The sequence below is a fragment of the Simochromis diagramma genome, unplaced genomic scaffold (genome assembly GCF_900408965.1).
Source record: "Simochromis diagramma unplaced genomic scaffold, fSimDia1.1 OVJJ01000344.1, whole genome shotgun sequence".
NCBI classification, from domain to species: Eukaryota; Metazoa; Chordata; class Actinopteri; order Cichliformes; family Cichlidae; genus Simochromis; species Simochromis diagramma.
In genome coordinates this window covers 3,051,809-3,070,388 of record NW_024387375.1, presented here as the reverse complement: position 1 = coordinate 3,070,388, position 18,580 = coordinate 3,051,809, and the positions used below count along the sequence as shown (strand labels likewise).

Here is an 18,580-nt window from a genome sequence, read left to right as displayed (position 1 = left end):
AGATAAGAATAAGTGCAGTTACACCAATGTTAGAATATATATTTATATATAGTAGTGATAAACAGGAAATAGAAATGACAAAACAAAGCTCATGTTGTTTTCTAAATCAAGGAGACAAGCCCAAACAATCCCATCAGTAACCACTCTTGAAGGTAATAAAATAGAGTTGGTTCACACCTATAAATATCTGGGAATCTTAATTGATGACTCGCTTACCTTCAAACCACATGTAGAGAATCTTGTGAAAAACCTGAAGTTAAAACTGAGATTTTATTTTCAAAATAAGTTGTGTTTCTCTTTTAATACAAAGAAGCGGCTTGTTGCTGCAACATTCTTGCCTGTGCTGGATTATGGTGATATTCTATATATGAATGCTTCTGCTCAATGTCTTCGAATGGTTGATTCTGTGTATCATGCTTCTCTGAGGTTCATCACTAACCGTAAATTTCAGACTCACCACTGTGAGTTATACTCTCAGGTAGGATGGCCTGCTTTGGTAAGTCGGAGGAACTCTCATTTATACAGTTTTATATATAAGGCGATACTTGGGTTGCTGCCTTCTTATATATGTTCCCTGCTTGTAATGAAACATGCTGGTCGGTATTCTCTTCGTCCGCATGGCTACTTGTTGCTTTCTGTTCTATTTGCCCGAACTGAACTTGGTAAAAGAGCTTTTGTCCATTTAGCACCCTCGGCTTGGAAGAAACTGCAGGAGGAATGGAAAATGACTGAATTCATTTCATTGAGTGCTTTTAAATCTAAACTACGAATCCTTGAGGCCAAGTCCATAACATGCAACTGTTTCAATTGGATTGATTGTCATTTTAACTGACTTTTTTTTTTTTTTTAATTTTATAGAATTTTATTTTTATTTTATTTGTATTCTTTCACTTATTGTTGTATGTGTTGTTGCTGCCTGTGTTTGAGTAATTTCTGTAACTGTGAGACATCTGCTGCTGCCTATCTTGGCCAGGTCTCCCTTGAAAAAGAGGTTTTTAATCTCAGTGGGATCTTCCTGGTTAAATAAAGGTTAATAATAATAATAAAATGAAAGGTAGCTGTGGACAGCAATGACGATGCAAGCTGAGGCTGGTATTTCTCTGCTTTTGCTGCTGCAGCAGGCTGCAAACCAGAACAGCTCATTCAGACTCTCTGTGTGTTGCAGAGCTGGGAAAATAAATAAATAAACAAAGTGTAGGTGTTTTCTCATATTTTCTAGGTTTCCCGATAGACTGGTGGCGACACATAACTACAGTCATGCCCACAGGTATTTGTTCGTTTTCAGAACTGTCAATACCAATATGGATTTGAAATGAAGCAATGCAGATGTGAGTAAAATGCAGACCATTACTGTTAAATTACAGGTTTTGACAAAAATTTTGCATTAACAGCATTAACTTAAATTAACCAATACCCCACCCCACCCCCCCAAAAAAAGAAAAAAAAAACAGTAGGGACTGTTTTTAAAAAGTGGGAATAAAGTGCAAATTTTTTTTTCTTTTTTTTAAAGGAGAAAACAGAAAAATAAAAGCTAAAAACCATGGCATGTATAAAAACAAAATGGAAAAACAATAAACAAATGAAATATGCAATATTCATGAAGAGGATGATAAAATATAAAGCAAAGATTAATATTGTCATCATAATAAAATTCTATAACATAATTAGCAGTACTGATATTGAACAAATATTAAATTATAAAAAAAATGAAAAAGGGCAGCATGGAACATTTAAGTTAGCAAGTGTCACAAACCAGGCTGCACGCACGACAAAAAAAACAGAGATGCATAGGGATGCCATCCAAATTATTTTATTTTAAGTAAATAAAACAGAAAAAAGAAACTTTGCACAAATGGGGGTGTGTGTGTAGTCAGTACCATCAGTGGTGTAGAGTGGTGTGGAGTCCATAGGTGGAAAAATGGTGTATGTAATGTTGTTAAATGCAAGAACCCAACTAAAAGCAACCACAGTCCAACAGGGTGTCTCAGGGAAATGAGCTGATGCATATCTGGGTTCTAATGGCTTTTTGTGCAGTCCTGGCACACTGGGCCCAGGTGTTGCCAGTGTCACTAATTGTGAACAGGAACTCAGCCTCTCCAGTGCCTGCAAACAAGACACAAGTAGGCCAAAAGGAAGGCAGGGTGCAGGCAGTGTCACACAAGTAAAACTTTATTTAGACAGCATATTAATAGATATTGCATTTGACAGTGGACTAGTAAAAATTATTAAAAAAACAAAACAATAAAACAAGTAGAAATAAAGTGAAATGATTATTAAAATTAACAGTAGTGCAAAAGGAAACCCTACAGATTGGAATCTATAAACTAAACATGAATCATGTAAATTGGTAATTCTGATATCTAATATCTCTACATTTCATATCTATGGTTGGGCCTCATGTCACCAACAGCTGCTGGGTAATATTATTTGAGTCATGCTGCCGCACTATCTCTACCTTTCTTGGCATATTTGTGGAAACTTCACATCTTCTGCATGTTTTTCCAAGCCAGTGGGAATCTTTCTGTTATCTTCTCAAAGCAGCAGCTCCTTTTTAAGTGTTTTCTAGCAAAGTCTAATCTGGGTTTTCTGCCCCTGAGTGTAAACAAGGGTTGAAGGAACGTCCTGATGGATGTTTTGTTCTACAGTAATAAAAGAACTCTGTGAGTAAGAAACAAGAGCTGTGAAAGAGATTCAGATCTTTTTTCTGGTTGGAAATAGAATTCAAACTGTAAAATATGCAGAAGTCACAGTGACACCTATGTCATAACTATGACACAGACAGAAGTGATCATAGAAAAATTTCACGACTTAAAACTTTTACCCCTTAAAAGTTTTTTTCCTTACACAGCCCAGGATTGGATTTGGGAGCCTAACAGTAAATCTTGGCAAGACAGCCAGCAAGTACTAGATGGCTGAATTGCATCATTAAATTACCATTGACCTTGAAAGCAAATGAAATTTATTCAGGTGCATTAGCAGACAGCCTTCAGATGCTAAAATCAATGTATTCTACCTGTCCAGCACCAAATGGCAGACAGACAGAAAGTCATAGTAGCTGGTGAAAATACAGTAAGCAGAGCATTTAGCACTAACATGGAGCTAAATGAATAAATCCATGATCATTACGACAGAGTTCAGTGTGAGATCTGGTTCTGATCATATCAACATATTTCTCACTAGAAATATGGGAGCGGCTGTTGTAAAGACCCACCTTTTAGCACATCCCAGCACACCCACTCACTTCACCAGATGCACCTTGTTTAGTTCTCTCACCTTTGATTGGGTGTGGTGCTTGTCCTTAATTGCACTCACCTGTCACACGTTATATAAGGACTGCATTTACTTTCAGCTCACTCTTTCTTCACTCCCACACGGGGAGGGGCAGCAGAGGTGAGGTTCTGGTTGGGGTTTTGATTTTGAGAATAAAAGGAGAACCCTGTGAATGATTGATGACCGCTTATTCTCATTCTAATCGGATGAGCCCATGATGATGACTACTTAAACCCTGAGCCTTCCTTCCTTCATAACACCTTTATATCTGAACACATTCATGGTGTCAGAAATAAAGCATGTAATCATTGCAGAGCAACATTTACTACACAGCCATGTGCTTCAAGATGCACACAAACCAGACTGTGGGAAAGTGCAGTTACTGCTGAAAGACAGTTCATCGCTCATTCTTGAGCTCAGCTTGAACTTGAAATTTCAGATATGCGTTTATTTAATAACAGTAAGAAGCTTCCCAGTCTGAAAGCTGGAAATATCCTGTGAATACAGCGCGATCCAGGGTCGTGTTTCTCCTGCAGTGAGCGTGATCTCAACCTGAGCTTATTCAGACACTGATTCCTCTAAAGACATCAGCTCTGAGCGGTATTTGCAATAACAACCTGAGGCATTCATGAGGGAGGGATTTTTATAGGATGTGTATTCAGTTATGGTCAGGTGACTGGAGTGTTTAGTGCAGAGACTGAACATATTCAAAAAACAAAACTGTGACAATTGCTCTTTGTTTCGTCACATGCGAAGTTCAGACTGACTCATTAAAAAATAGTTTGTTTTAAATTATGCATTTATGGTTGGAAGGGCAGATAGATGATCTGTTAAAGGACTGCACCTTTCTGCCTCAAAGACACTGATACAACGTCATCTTAAATGTTTTGTTGTTCTTACAGGTTTGATTTGACGTCATTTAACCACAGTACAAAAATCAAATAAAAGTAAACTCAAGCAGGCTAAACACTGGTGTGAGTCTTTAATGGTCCCAAAGTACTAAAAGAAAATGCAAAGAAAGAGGAAAAATAAGTGTTTATTTTGTGACATATACCTCATATAAGGTTTTGTTTGATGAGGCTAAGACTGTTTAATGAATGACTGGTAAACTTTGAACAAGAAATCTGGTGCAAACTGCAGAGAGAAACTGTAACTTAGTTCAGTATAATTAACAGCCAGCTCCCACCCATTATTCACCCCCCCTGGAACCTGATACAGAAGACTCTCATTCACAGTTCAGTCCGTTCACCCCTGTTTGTGCCTCTTGTCAGTGCAGTCAAGAGCTGTTCTCCAAATGGATGTGTTTGCAGTTCCAGGCGACAGGCATAAAGGATGGTACCTTTCTTTAATGGCTCCAAACACAAAAGGTCCAGAGTTCGCCTGGCTGGACCCGTCCAGACTTTACTGCAACTCCCAGGTATGCCGAGAGAAAAGAAATGTTGCTAAAACTATTCGCTGAGCATGACAAACCCCACCTCTAACTGCACAAATACACATGCAGTCTGTCTCTTATCATGTGCACATTCATCATTTTATGCTTTTTTTCCTCTTTGCACTCGATCCAGGCTCTTGCAGACTGTGCCAAAGACCTTCTCAGTCCTTTCCAAAGTGACAACATTGACTTGGTTGCTGGCATGGATGCAATGGGATTCATTCTTGGTAAGAAAGCAAAGAACTTCACGTTTAGAGGTAAAATACAGGGCGAGTTCAGAGAAACTAAACTCAAGAGTATTTTTTTTTTTATTTTAAGACGTTGTCAGTGTGTACGTTACGTAGGTCAGGAAACCTGACCCTTCAGGCAAAGATACTAAATTTAGAAAAACTCTGCCTCTCACACATGGCATGGCAATGTGAAGCTTCTTTTCTCGCTCTGTCAGTGTGAATGAACGTTACTGATGTTGTCTTTTCAGGGGCTTCTGTTGCCACCACTCTTGGAAAAGGTTTCCTGGCTGTTCGCAAAGCAGGTCACCTATGTGTCCCCACCCAAGGCCAAAGCTACACCGACTACACAGGCAGGGAAAAGACTATGGAAGTAAGACTGGATGTGCTAAGACCAGGTTAATATTTCTTTTTACCCTTAAACCCTGTTATATAATTTACTGAGAAAGATGTTTGGGCAGTTTGTGGATGAGAATGTTGATAAATGACTGATTTCAGCTCTTACATTTCTAAAAATATGACAGAATCATTTAATTATTTATTTTGTCAAAGCCCAGTCTTTCTTTCTCCAAACTCCCCTGTCTTTCTTCTAGCACAGCACCATCTGTTGTCAGCTGAAGCAACTGATATTGAACAAATACCAGCTGTCATAACAAAGATGAATGCAGAAAACTATAAAACTGGTGTAAAGGCCTTTGTCCAGAGAGACGTAGAAAAAGTGATCAGATGAGTTATCCTTCACAATATTCTCAACGACAGGGCGAACGTGTGTGTGTAACGAGCACGCAGAGAATAGCACAGTCCTGAATGTTTGTTTCATTGTAAATCAATGAAAATATGCCCTAAATCAGGGGTGTCCAACTCCAGGCCTCAGGGGCCGGTGTCCTGCAGGTTTTAGATCTCACCCTGGGTCAACACACCTGAATGAAATGATTAGTTCATTACCAGGCTTCTGGAGAACTTCAAGACATGCTGAAGAGGTAATTTTGCCATTTCAATCAGCAGTGTTGGATCATGGACACATCTCAAACCTGCAGGAGGCTTGGAGTTCTCCACCCCTACCCTAAATCATCCAATGATTAAACATTTCCTGACAGGAATGATGTCTGGCAGGATGACACAATGACAATGACAGATCATTGAACAGCTAAAAACGATGTGAGCCACATGCTATGGCCTTCACATATTACAGATGGAAGATTTTGGATAATGTGTCAGAATTCATCATAACACTGAATGAGGGGAAAGCTTCATTAAAACTGCCAAGAAACACTGAAGCTGTTCAAGTAGCTCAACACCTGACTAAGATGCTTTATTTCCTGTAGAGCACATGTGTCGAACTCCAGGCCTCGAGGGCCGGTGTCCTGCAGGTTTTAGATGTGTCCATGATCCTACACAGCTGATTTAAATGGCTAAATGACCTCAACATGTCTTGAAGTTCTCCAGAGGCCTGGTAATTAGCTAATCATTTTATTCAGGTGTGTTGACCCAGGGTGAGATCTAAAACCTGCAGGACACCGGCCCTCGAGGCCTGGAGTCCGACACCCCTGCTGTAGAGGAATGTCTTCTGAAGGTCCTGCCTGGGTCACTGCACCATCTCCTGGTACAATCTAGTATTGCATAACATGCGTAGGCCAGTTTAGGACATGAAACCACAGATGTTGGTTCTTCAGATTCTGTTGACAGCCTGGATTCATTTTTAAACATCAATTTGCAATACGTACATTTAAAGAAGAATCAAGTCTCACAAATTCCTACAATTTCTACTTTCTACATCCTCTCCAGCACAAACACAGTCTGGTGTGACTGTGTATAAACAGGTGAATGGAGAGCCACAACGTTAGGGAAATGAGTATTCTCTTAATCTGAGATTTGAAAACAAAATACTAGAAGCCCCTAGAACAACATTAATGGGAAACTTATGCATTAAAATATAACTGTTTATTGTCAGCATTTGTTTTTGTTTCTTTCAAAAACACAAGATGTACCATTTTCTTTTAATACTTGTCCTCGTAAACAAAAAGAGTTAAAGAAGAAAGACTGAAGGAGACATTAACAGTCGACATGTGTGTCCCCGCCGCAGGTTCGAGGGTGTTGTTAGTGGACCAGTGGATAGAGACTGGAGGCACAATGAAGGCTGCCATTCAGCTGGTAGAGAAACTGGGAGCCACAGTTGTAGGTGTGTCAGTCAATAAGTTAACAGTTACAGTGCTGTGCAAAAGTCTTGAATTACCCTTCTTTATATTTTGTTAGGAAAACGTAAAAAAGGATGCAAAAATTCATTGGAATGTGGAAATCAAGGATATTAGGCAAAAACTGAGTTTCTTCTAAATCCTTAAAGTAGTCTTCAGGAATAGTTTTCTAGGATTTTTGATGAACATTTAAGTTCTTCTGTGGATGTTGGCTGCATTTTGCTCTGTTCTCTGTCAATACGACCCCACGTTATGGAAATAATCAACCATGACTGTGTGTTTTTCTAACTAGGTATGCTTTTACTGCGCTGTTTTGTCAAAAAAAAAAAAAAAAATGAAGAAATGAAGCCAGATCCATCTTCCACAGGGCATTAGCCACTGATTTTCAGTCCAATCCTTGTATAATTTGGCATTCTTCAGCCTTTTCACTCCATTTCCCATCCTCAAGAATAGTTTCTTCCACTGAGACCATTTCTGATGAGGCTTCAGTAAACAGGAGATGTATCTGAAGGGCCAGATGCATCTCTCAAGTCCTGCATCAGATCTTTGTTGGATTTGTTTGTTTCTTACGGACATAGGACTTGAGGACACTTTCAGATACTGCTTATCTACTTTAAAACGTTTTTAAATCAACCACTTTTTCTTTTGTGCCCTACTTTTCCAGTTTGGTCAAAGGGACACACTTTTCCAAGATATGCTAGCTTTTCAGCAAATAGCTCTTTGGCAGTCACTGTGTTGGTGCAAAAGTACTTTTTTTTTTTTTTTTTTTTTATAAAGCCTGTTTGAATGTTATGTTTGGCAGATTCCACTAAAGAAATTGAAATAAATCACTGTTTTTGTGGCAGGCTGCTTTTCTGATGCGTTCCTAGACAAAACACTGGTTTATCCCCTTTTTACCCTTAGAATTATTCATAGGCCAAGTTTAAGTGACATCACAAATGCATAAACATTCCTATGAAAATGGTCAGGTACAATGGCTGTACTGAGAATGGGGGGGGAAAGCAGCCAAAGAAAAACTTTGAAAGATTTCCAGAAAAGCCTGGAGAACTACTGACTGGTTTAAAAACGGAGGTCAGTGCGCTTGGAAGCAAAACATAAAGAAGCAAGGGGTTGTTCAAGACTTTTGCAAAGTAATGTATTATATAATAACCGAATGACTCCCAACACTTGATTGTAAACATCTCACTCTGCAGGCGTCGCAGCTGTGGCCATCGAGAACACCGAAGGAGGAAGGTGGATTAAGGAAAACTACAAATTCTCTCACTGCATACCCGAAGAGCTGCAGAGCCAAATTGATGGAAAATACCTCGACTCCTTCAAAAGCTTCAACAACTGAACAAGTTAACGTGATTCCTTAAAGGTTCAGCAAAGAAGGCAAAGCACAGAGAAATTTTATAATACATGTATAGATATATTTTTTAAGAAATACAGTGAACTCATAGAATAGCTGGCTTTTTTTTTTTTAGATTTAGTTCTATTTTAAATAACCGAAACAATTTCTATTCTATTGTTTAATGTCCTAACAACATGTAAAGCTCACCATGGGAAAACGAAAAATATGAAAACCACATTAGTTTTGATACTGACCATAAAAGTCTGTGATAAATCTGATTGTAAACAGAAAAAATATACCTTTCAAGTATCTTCATTACAAATATGGCTCCCAGTCTTTGGTCTGGGACCTCAGCGTGCGATGGATAAACTGAGAAAATGATGAACAAGATATAAAAACAAGAACAAATTTTCTTTTTAGCCTCTAACAAATATAACTGGTCACTTAAATGCAATGAAAAAAGGAAAAAAAACAAAAAGAGCCAAAAAAACAAATTCAACACAAGCAGAATATGACTGTTAAAATAAACTACAGCAGCAACAAGATTTAAGATTGAATTGAAGCCCTAAGTGAAACGAGACTCTGGCATTTTCTGGCAGGACGGGAACATTTTGTGTGTAATTCCTGTGTCACTCCACAAGAATCTGCACACACATCCCGTGGAGGAAAAAGCTTTCTAGGCCAGGAAAAACTGAAATTAAAACATGTCAGGAAGGGGAACATCTGAATCCCTCCTCCCTCCCCGACCACAGAAATCCTTCCCGCTGAGCTGGACGGCAGCCGTGGTCATTTTCCACTCAGAAAACTCCTCGCTTTCAGTCCGTACCATCGATTTTAACCTCTCGCTTCCATCCTTACTGACAGCAGTTGGACTGTTTCTTCTTCGATGCAGCGTACAGATTGTTAGAATTGCTGTTAATCCCTGAAAGCAAAGCTTAGTTTTAAAGCGTGCGACAACTACTTTTGTGATTTGGGATTGTCTGGATACTCACTGACAACATCTCCGATTTGCCTCGATCCGCTTTTCTCCAGCTCAGCAAGAACGTTGGTCTCAAACGCTAATGATGCAACCCGAAAGAAAAACTCTCTCACGTTTTCCCCTGCAGCAGATACACAGAGAGCATCTGTCAGGGCCTGTGTGAAAACTACTGCTGGGGGACTTTATATTTAAACAGACTTAAGGAGAAGCACTGGAGGTCTATAAAGAAACTAAAGCTAGCTCAATAAGCTTTGGACAAGTAAATCTTTTTATTTTTTTCTGTAGTTTTGTCTCTGTGCATCGTGGGATTTAAATCAAACAATCAAAATGACAGTCAAATGTAGACCTTTAGCTTTTATTTAGGTGGTTTTAAAAACTATGCATCAACTGTCCATGAATGACAGTGAACCTATTCAAAGCCACTTGTTTTCAGAGAATCAAAAGCTACCTGACAAACCAACATGACTTTAAATACAGGGATTGTTTTTTGAATGAAAATCCTTTGCCGTCTATGACTGAAAGCATAGATCTCATTCTTCCAGGCTTTTACTGCAGCCGCCCTCTGTTGGTGCTCGTTTCAGGGTCTCTGCCTTCAGATCAGGCGATGGACTCCTGGTACTGAAGGACATACCACTCAGAAACTCATGGTTTGCTTCTGCAGTATGCTTTGGCTCATTATCCAATTGCACTGTGAGGTGTTTGGGTGAATCTGAGCACAGAGTAAAGCCCTGTACACTTCAGAATTCATCCTGCAACTTCTATCAGCAGCCACGTCATCATACGTGCCCATGCCGTAACACTGCCTCTACTGTGTCTGATGGATGAAGTGGCACACTTCAAATCATGAGCTGTTTCTCTGTTTCTACATACCTGTCTCTTATCATCATTCTGGTACAAGTTTATCTTGATTTCAGCTGTCTGAAGATTATTTTTCAGAGCTCTGCAGGCTGTTTTGGATGTTTTCTGGCAAAATCTAATCTGGACTTCTTGTTCTTGAGAGTAATCAGTGGGTTCCATCTTGAAATGAACCCACACTCCTCGAGTGTTCTTGACCTGGTTAGATGTTGTCAAGTTGTTTTTCATAAACGAGGACAAAGTTTGCAAGCATCTACTTTAGTTGTCTTCTGTGGATTTTCAGGCTTTCTAGTGATGCTGAGCTTTCCAGTGCATTCGACTTGGCCACTGCTAAAGCTTTTGTTCTCTCTGAATATTTTCTGGTAATAAGTAGCCTACAAACACATTTTCTGCTCTTTCTAGAGTACAGTAGCTGTTATTCAAGCAGTGTAATACAGACTTAGGTGCAAATTTGGTAACTCTGGAACTGAACACTTTGCATTTACTACCAAAATATTTTCATGTGAACAATCGACTGCAGCGTCTTTCCCTGAGGAACAGTGTAAACAAAAACAAAAAGCTATTCTGGCTGAAGCTATAGACATTATTATTATTATTATTATTATTTTTTTTATTTATTTATTTATTTATTTATTTATTTTTATTTATTTTTTTTTTTATATCTAACACCTTTTGGAGGTAACCGCTTTACTTGTATTAAAATCCAAACGCTCACCTGTCAGCGATGAAACCGCCCAATACTCAGCTTGGATCTCGTTTGCTAGTTTGAGGGCATCTTGTTCGATCTGGGAATACTGAGCAGGTGACTGTGAGACAAACCAGAACATACAACACATTAGCAATAAGAAAACAAACACAACTGTTTATTTTATTGTGTAAATAAGCATTTATGTTTCATATCCAGTCATGTTACTGACTAAATCATAAAAAAACGATGTCTTCCTAGCAACCGAGCTAGCTTAAGTACGGCTGTTTAAATACATAATGTCTTAGAAACGTTCCTGTGTGCGATTTCCACCTCGGTCACAACCACTTTAGGGTGTAGTAAAGGAGGAGAAACATTCCTGAGGTTCGAGCTTGGATACGCTTTGTGCTCCTGGCACCTATCCAAGCAATTCACATTTGACTCCAGTATATACAACAGAAATGTCCGCAGGCACGTCCACTTTAAACAGTAAAAGACGTACGCTGAGGTCCTTCTTGGTGCCCACGAGGAACAGCTGAACAGCGGTGGGGTCGTTCTCTTTCAAAGCGTCTTCGAGCCACTGCCTTTAGATGGGAAAAGACTGCATTAAATCCACCAGCTGGGACAACAATGAGATAAAGGCACACAAATATTATTCTTATATTATATATTTACCTTGCATGGCCCAGAGAGGCAATATCATTTACATCAAACACGATTATCACAACTGGAAGAGAAGAAGAGATCATTTTACTGCGTTAGCAGCTGGGAAAGCGACTGATATTTTATTCCTTGTAAACAGTGTTTTAAATAGAGAGACTGATGGAAACTTACCCTGGGCTCCTCTGTAGTATGTAGAAGCAATGCACTTGAACCTCTCTTGGCCTGCGGTGTCCCACCTTTAACACACAGAGAGAGGCTGACGAGCATAATCAGAGTGACTTTTTTGTATTAATGCGTTACATTTTCCGGATCAGACTTACAGCTGCAGGCTGAAAGGAACACCCAGCACCTCGAAGCGCTCCATCTCAAAGTCAACACCGATTGTTGCTTTGTAGTTCTTGTCAAAGGTATCCTTGCAAAACCTTAAAAAAAAAAAAAAAAAATCTATTGCAAATATATGCACTTACGGTCGGCAGCAGACTACATCATTTGGACAGGTGACCAACTCTGACAGGGGAGCATTCAAGAAAAAACACAGAAAATTGCTATGCTTATTTACACCCATACATGCACAGAGAAATTTAGCACAAAGTGCAAAAAGATCTGTGTTAGATTGCAGAGGCAAAGGAGTTTAGCAATTTTCAGTAGGTTCATGCTTCGAAACTAGCTGCACACGCTGATAAATGGCCTGTTTTTAGTTTCAAAGAGACATGAGGGGTCCTTTATAAAGTCTGACCAAAGTTGTGGGGGCACATTGAGTTTACTGGGTGGGCCTGGATCCCCAGGTCCCGATCATAAAACCGACACTGCCTGCATTTGTTAATAAAACAAAGTATCTAATGTATGATCATGGCAGACGCATAAAGGAACTTATTACAGAAAAATAAACTACAAGTGACAAAACGTGACACGGTTGTACTGTAATTTAAAACGTTACAGTCTCAAACTGTGTACTTCCATACATGTGGTAGATGTTGTACTGCATGCAGCGAGGCTCTAAGTGGTCCAAAACTTGTGTTTTCCTCATGCGCAGAAGTGACGGGACCACAAACCATCAAAGATTATCATCTGGTGACGCCAAAGCTAGCGAACACATTCCTAACAAGCATTATTTTTGGTGTTGTGGTCACAAACGCAGCAACAAAAACACCCATAACAGCCATTACAAAGCATAAGTACAGTAAAGCATATCAGGGCTGGAAATAGATGCCCCATTTTTATGTTTTCTAACTTTTTTTCATGCTTTTAACAACTGCTTCATACTTTTTTGATTACCATGAAACCTAAAGCAACTGTAACACAGGTTAAGTATTGTGCTTCCTTGAACTCCCTCTGAGTTATTCATTTCCCCAAATTCCCTCTCACCTCGCAGTCACATATGAAGCGAGTGTGTCTTAGTTTACCTATTAATCAGGCAGGTTTTCCCCACAGCCAGATCCCCCACCACGATGACCTTGGATATTTTAAATCTGCTGAGAAGAATAAGAGAAGCAGCAGCAAGTAAATAAGAGCCACATAAAGCAGATCGCATACAGCGGCTTCACACTGCGGCACTCACCCCACAGTGCCGGTCCGCTGCTCCTGACACGCAGTCTTTACTTTATTGTTGAAATCATTTTTAGTGTGGATGGCTGCCTCTTTTCGGAAACACTGAGGAGAGGAGGGCGGGATCGTGAAGATGTGAACTTTTCTAGAAAGATAAGCAGGCAACTGGGGTCACTGATTTTACCTGAGGGAGCTGAGCGATGACTCGGTCCCGTCGAACAGGAGGAAGGACGCTCATGGCTGAAATGCGGACGGACATGAGGCCTCAAGGAAAACAGCAGCTGGACAGAAAGACAGAGGGAGCGGTGTAAACAGTCTGCTGTTTATCTTTAAAGCCACCCAAGTTAAACTAAAAATCTACCGAGACAGAAACGGGTTTAGTTGACCGAGTATACAAGGCAAATTCTAACCAGCATTAAAGTCAATATTTGGCATAAGCGCCTTTATTTTTCAACAATCTGAACTCTCTTAGGGAAGTTTTCTTGTCAATGCTTTAAGTAGTCTTTAGGGATAGTTCTCTAGGCTTCTTGGAGCATTCAAGGCTTTTCTTTGGGTGCTGGCTGCCTTTCACTCTGTTCTTTTGTCAACATGAACCCACACTGCTTCAGTAATGTTGAGATCCAGGCTCTTGAGAGGTGAAGCCATGATCTATGGTGTTCCATTGTGCGTTTCAAGATGTTACTACATTGTGAATGAATCTCTGTTGCTGTGTTAGTATTTCCATCAGCTTTAATATGATCGCCAACACCACTGGCTTGTCACCGATTTTCAGTTCAGTTCTTTTTGACAGCCACCTTTCCACTGAGACTATTTCTTTAGTGAACCACAGATCTCTCTCAGGTATTGATATTTTTTATTTTTTAAGGAGGTGACTTTCAGATTCGGTTCATCTGCCGTAAATATCTTACTTCTACTTCTGTTGCGCTCTACGTAGATTTTCTTAAGCACACACGGCACACCATCCTGAGATACGCAACTTTTCAGCTAATAGTTCTTTAAGAATCACCTGGTTGGTGCAAGGCTGCTATTTTTTGTCTGTCAAGCTGTGTTATTTTTTATAACTTTCATAGATTCAGCTAACAAAGTGGCAACAAATAATCCTAATAACAAAGGGCTAAAAAGGTTTCTGTTATGTGTACACTCAACACTTGTTCATCCCTCGATTTAGGTGCCTTTTTGTGCTTGAATGAGTCATAGGTCAGCGTAGAGTGACTTAAACACAAATATATTCCTGTGAAATTAAAGGACTGGACTGAAAACATTATGCACTCAACATTATTATCAACATTATGCACTCCACACTGTATATAAATGCCACTTGTTTTGCACATATTCAACTCTGTATATTTCATATATTTTATTATTATTATTATTATTATTATTATTATTATTGTTTTTTTTTTTTTTTTACTATTTAATTTGTAAAAATGTGTATACACACACACACACACACACACACACGAAAATATTTAGTATACACATCCAGAAATGCATACACTATATATTGTACATATATTTATTAGTTTCAGGTCGGCCATTCTTGTATTTTGCTCGTTTGTGTTGTTGTGTTTGGCACATCTCTGTTGCTTGTGGGGCTCGCACACAAGAATTTCACTCGCATGTGCTGTGCCAGTGTGCCTGCACATGTGATGTGACAATAAAAGTGATTTGATTTGATTAAATGGGTGAAAAAGCTTAAGAAAGACCACTTAAAAAGAACAAAAGTCACCTTGGAAGAAAAATATAAAGAAAATCAAAGGTGGCTCGAGTCTTTAGCACAAACTGTAGTTAACTAAAACTATTATGCTGATTATTATTAGAAATCCCCAATTTATTGTCTGTTGACCACGTCTGCACCGAAGTTCGGATAAGAAGGTAATAAAAACAAGTGCTTAATTAGCCGTAGCTTTCTGAATGTGGGATACATCAGCTCACGCAGTTTTTCCTCTAACTTCTTTCAGGTTTGTTTGTTTTCGTTTCCCAGGCTACCAGGACATAGACAGTACCACAATTAGCCAGCCTCTTTAAAATGTTATTTTCCTAGAAATAGACGCGACCATGTAGACAACAGCAACAGTTTGTAAAACCAGACAACTGTGATCGGCCCTGATCCCCTCACTGCGTGGATCACATTTAATCCTATTGTTCATCAGAGCTTCACGAAAAGAGGAAGAACGCTGTTTTTATATAGTCTAACATATAGCGGAAACCTGAAGACTGAGCATCAAGTTGAAGGAGGAGCGCTGAAGTTACCCCAGAAGAAGAAAAACCGCAGGAGTTACTCAGAGTTAACTCCTGAAAAGCAGCAGCGGGTTTGGAGATGTTACGGGATACCTCAGAGTCTCCGGATGGTCCGCTCGGTCCTCTTTCCTCCTCTGTTCTGCTTGTATTCGTCCTCTAACAAAGACGCTCTTCACTGTAAATCAATTCAGCTCCATTGTTAACTATGAATGTGTGTGAAGATGAAACGGATGAGCGGAAGTTGTGGGGATCGGCAGACTGGCACCGCTGCAGCTGCTGACTCAGGTCCCTGGATTTAGTTTTTCCTCCCACATTTTTTCCCTGCTCGCCCCCCTGCTGGAGGAAAGAGGAATGATCGGATATAAGGGGCTCTGTCACTTACATTGTTAACTTTGCTTGTTTGTTTTTCTTTGTTACACTTATGTGATTTTTTTTACTATAATAGAAACCATGTTTAAAGGTCACGATGCGGGAAATCCTTCTGCATGCACAACAACAGCCCAAAAACAAAAACTACTGTACATATCTTCTATTTCCATTTTATAATACCACCCACTTTCACCTAATTCCACGTAACTCGAGTATTGCTTACTTTTAATGTCTTAGTTTTTTCCCCACAAAGGAAAAAAACTACAACTTCCTGTCCTTCAATACTGACTCTTCTGCTACAGAGGGCGCCATAACCCTCTTTTGAATATCTGTCTAGTTGTAAGCGCAATAAATAGTAGTTAAATTTCTAACAGACATAAATCACTTGCTTGCGTTATTATATTATGTCACATATAGCAGTGCAGGCCTACATACATACACAAACTTGCACATACTAGATTTGTCTTTATGATGCAGCGACGTGTCTTATTAAAATATGAGGCAGGGATGAAAAAGTTATTGCTGATGTTTTTATGTATTTTTGTGTGTCTAATATCCTTGTTGATATTGGCAAATAGGCTGCATTTGTATGGAACGGTTATACAGAAAATAAACAAACGCCTAATATCATAAATGGTAAATGGCCTGCATTTGTATAGCGCTTTTCTAGTCCTTAAGGACCCCAAAGCGCTTTACACTACATTCAGTCATTCACCCATTCACACACACATTCACACACTGGCACAAAATCGTTTCATATCATTCATAAGATTTATGTTTGACAGATTCTAAGCTAACAATCGTTTTACAACAGTTTACATACCAGAAATCATTTTTTAAAATGTCAGCAAACTTTCAGTTAGTAAACAGATGACTTTTACAGGCAGGTTAGTTACTGTCAAATGGGTTCATTTTAATGAGCCATGCATTATTTCCAGCAACAGCAATGATATGTTTGCTCAGTAATAATAAAAAAAAGACATCCCATTGCTCGCTTACACTATCAACACATCCCTTTATTCTTCTCATCCCTATGATGTTCATAGTTCACATGTAAATAAAGCTCCGGTTGCAGTGCTCAACATGTTTTTATTTTGTTTTACTTTTTGGTTTCATGTAATGTTTTCAAACAGTTCAACACATATCAGTAAACACAAAAATTGATTCTGTGCAGGTTGGCACACAAACTATGTGCTGTGTGCTAAAAGCATTAATGTGTTCCCCTCTCAGAATGGAGAAACATGAAATAATGCAAAGCTGGGAGAGGAAGACAAGATAATATTTTTCTGAGGTAAGCGTTGTTCAGCAAGTGAAATTTGATAAATTGGAATGCAATATCTTGATTCATTCATTCAAATCAGAGACTGGATCTATATCTTGATCTATCTATATCTATATCTATATCTTTGTATAAGGTATTCAAAACTTCTTTTTTTTTTTTGTTATTTAAAGGTTAGATGAAAATGCATTACTGTGGAGAAACCTGTGGACTGGCTGTGGTGTTTAGGTCAACGTTAGGTCGCATAAAGGGAAGCAGACATTGATTTATTTTTAAAACAATGACACTGATTAGATTCATTCACCGAATTGTACCTTTTATAGCTTTATTATTTCTGGAAGTTAGAAATCAGCCTATAGCTCGTGTAACACCTGCTTCTATCCTGTCATACTCCGTTTCCCTAATCCATAATGAGCAACAGCACGGGTCAGCTGAACACATCCTACACAAAGAAAAATCTTCTGGAGGTCACAAAACAATTATTTGACATATTTCTATGTGATTCTGTTCCTCACTCTGCCGGCCACACCCCTTCTTGACAGGTCACCTAGACAACCACGTACACACATACTACAACACTAGAAACCACCAAGTATCCCACAACATGTAAGCTTCACCTGGAAAAGCCCAGACTGGCACTGTAATACCGAAGAATGTGTTTGTTAAATGTGTATCATATTTGAGCCTCACCCCCTTCCTCATTCAGAGTGCACCCTCGATTCCTTCCCTCCGGTGTTAGTCCCGCCCACCGGGAGATGCAAGCGGAGGAACCGAGGAAGAGACACATCAGCCAATAGTCAAATGTGCTTTAGATGCTTTCTAAAAATGGGAGACGTGAACCGGAAGTATCTGTGTGTCAGCTGGTGGAATTCTCTAAATGTTAAGGAAAGGCGCTTCAATGCTTCCTTTATTATCTTCTTTGACATCGGATGCACTGGACGATCGTTTTTTGTTGTTGTTGTTTTAGGAAATGAGATAACCCGATCACGTCCCATAATCACAGCAACATGCCACCAGACAGCGTGATTAACACTGCGTTTTCAATCGCTTCAAGCTATGTTAAACCCACAGGTGAATGCAGATGTGAGATTTGCTTCTCATCATGTTGTCGCAGGAAGAATCCATATATTAAAAATCTTAATGAATAAATGAACGGAGATTATGACCCATAACAAAATGATACAAGTAAATTCATGCAGTTTGTGTTAATTATGTTCACTGCTACAGTGCACCCTTTAGGATCATTTATTTATAGAGGAGTTATAGCAGGTCCAGGTGAAGGAGCACATATGAGCAATGAACCTCAATGCCACAAATATTTCATGTTTATTCATTCCGGCCATACCAAAACAGTCATTATTATTATTAGCAGTTGTTCTCTTTTACATGACCTGCCTAAAACAGAGTAAGAAGACCATTTACACTGAGTGGAGCGCCAAGCCCCACCACAGAGGGTGGCACAATAGTGTGGTGGTTAGTGCTGTCCTCAAGTGAAGTGGAGTGGTGACTG

The 18,580-nt window shown here is 39.3% G+C and overlaps 2 protein-coding genes across 5 annotated transcripts; one reads left to right on the top strand and one right to left on the bottom strand.

Annotated features, from left to right (window-relative positions):
* The first annotated feature begins 3,136 nt into the window (after positions 1-3,136).
* zgc:174895 (uncharacterized protein LOC100126024 homolog) lies at positions 3,137-8,748 on the top strand. Of its 2 annotated transcripts, XM_040008899.1 has the most exons (7): positions 3,137-3,149; positions 3,386-3,390; positions 4,547-4,687; positions 4,836-4,929; positions 5,181-5,327; positions 7,013-7,108; positions 8,315-8,748. In XM_040008899.1, the coding sequence occupies exons 3-7, from the start codon at positions 4,565-4,567 to the stop codon at positions 8,455-8,457; spliced, it is 603 nt and encodes a 200-aa protein (XP_039864833.1). In that variant the 5' UTR covers positions 3,137-3,149; positions 3,386-3,390; positions 4,547-4,564; the 3' UTR covers positions 8,458-8,748. The 2 variants fall into 2 exon arrangements, with proteins under 2 accessions (XP_039864833.1, XP_039864832.1); XM_040008898.1 differs by lacking the exon at positions 3,137-3,149 and having other exon boundaries at positions 3,346-3,390.
* rab34a (RAB34, member RAS oncogene family a) lies at positions 6,856-17,969 on the bottom strand. Of its 3 annotated transcripts, none has more exons than XM_040008895.1 (11): positions 17,761-17,969; positions 13,366-13,462; positions 13,195-13,286; positions 13,040-13,108; positions 11,957-12,058; positions 11,808-11,872; positions 11,649-11,700; positions 11,476-11,557; positions 11,004-11,094; positions 9,447-9,554; positions 6,856-9,376 (listed from the first exon to the last, which is right to left on the bottom strand). In XM_040008895.1, the coding sequence occupies exons 2-11, from the start codon at positions 13,438-13,440 to the stop codon at positions 9,309-9,311; spliced, it is 804 nt and encodes a 267-aa protein (XP_039864829.1). In that variant the 5' UTR covers positions 13,441-13,462; positions 17,761-17,969; the 3' UTR covers positions 6,856-9,308. The 3 variants fall into 3 exon arrangements, with proteins under 3 accessions (XP_039864829.1, XP_039864826.1, XP_039864830.1); XM_040008892.1 differs by lacking the exon at positions 17,761-17,969 and adding an exon at positions 15,516-15,632; XM_040008896.1 differs by lacking the exon at positions 17,761-17,969 and adding an exon at positions 15,516-15,632 and having other exon boundaries at positions 13,040-13,105.
* Between the last annotated feature and the right edge of the window lie 611 nt (positions 17,970-18,580).

Excerpts from the sequence above, each read along its gene's own strand:
- zgc:174895 (XM_040008899.1), top strand. The coding sequence starts at position 4,565 with ATGGATGTGTTTGCAGTTCCAGGCGACAGGCATAAAGGATGGTACCTT. Across the intron at positions 4,688-4,835 it reads GACTTTACTGCAACTCCCAG|GCTCTTGCAGACTGTGCCAA; the intron begins GTATGCCGAGAG and ends CACTCGATCCAG. Across the intron at positions 7,109-8,314 it reads ACTGGGAGCCACAGTTGTAG|GCGTCGCAGCTGTGGCCATC; the intron begins GTGTGTCAGTCA and ends CTCACTCTGCAG.
- rab34a (XM_040008895.1), bottom strand. The coding sequence starts at position 13,440 with ATGTCCGTCCGCATTTCAGCCATGAGCGTCCTTCCTCCTGTTCGACGG. Across the intron at positions 11,558-11,648 it reads GCCTCTCTGGGCCATGCAAG|GCAGTGGCTCGAAGACGCTT; the intron begins GTAAATATATAA and ends TCCCATCTAAAG. Across the intron at positions 9,555-11,003 it reads GGCGGTTTCATCGCTGACAG|GGGAAAACGTGAGAGAGTTT; the intron begins GTGAGCGTTTGG and ends TATCTGCTGCAG.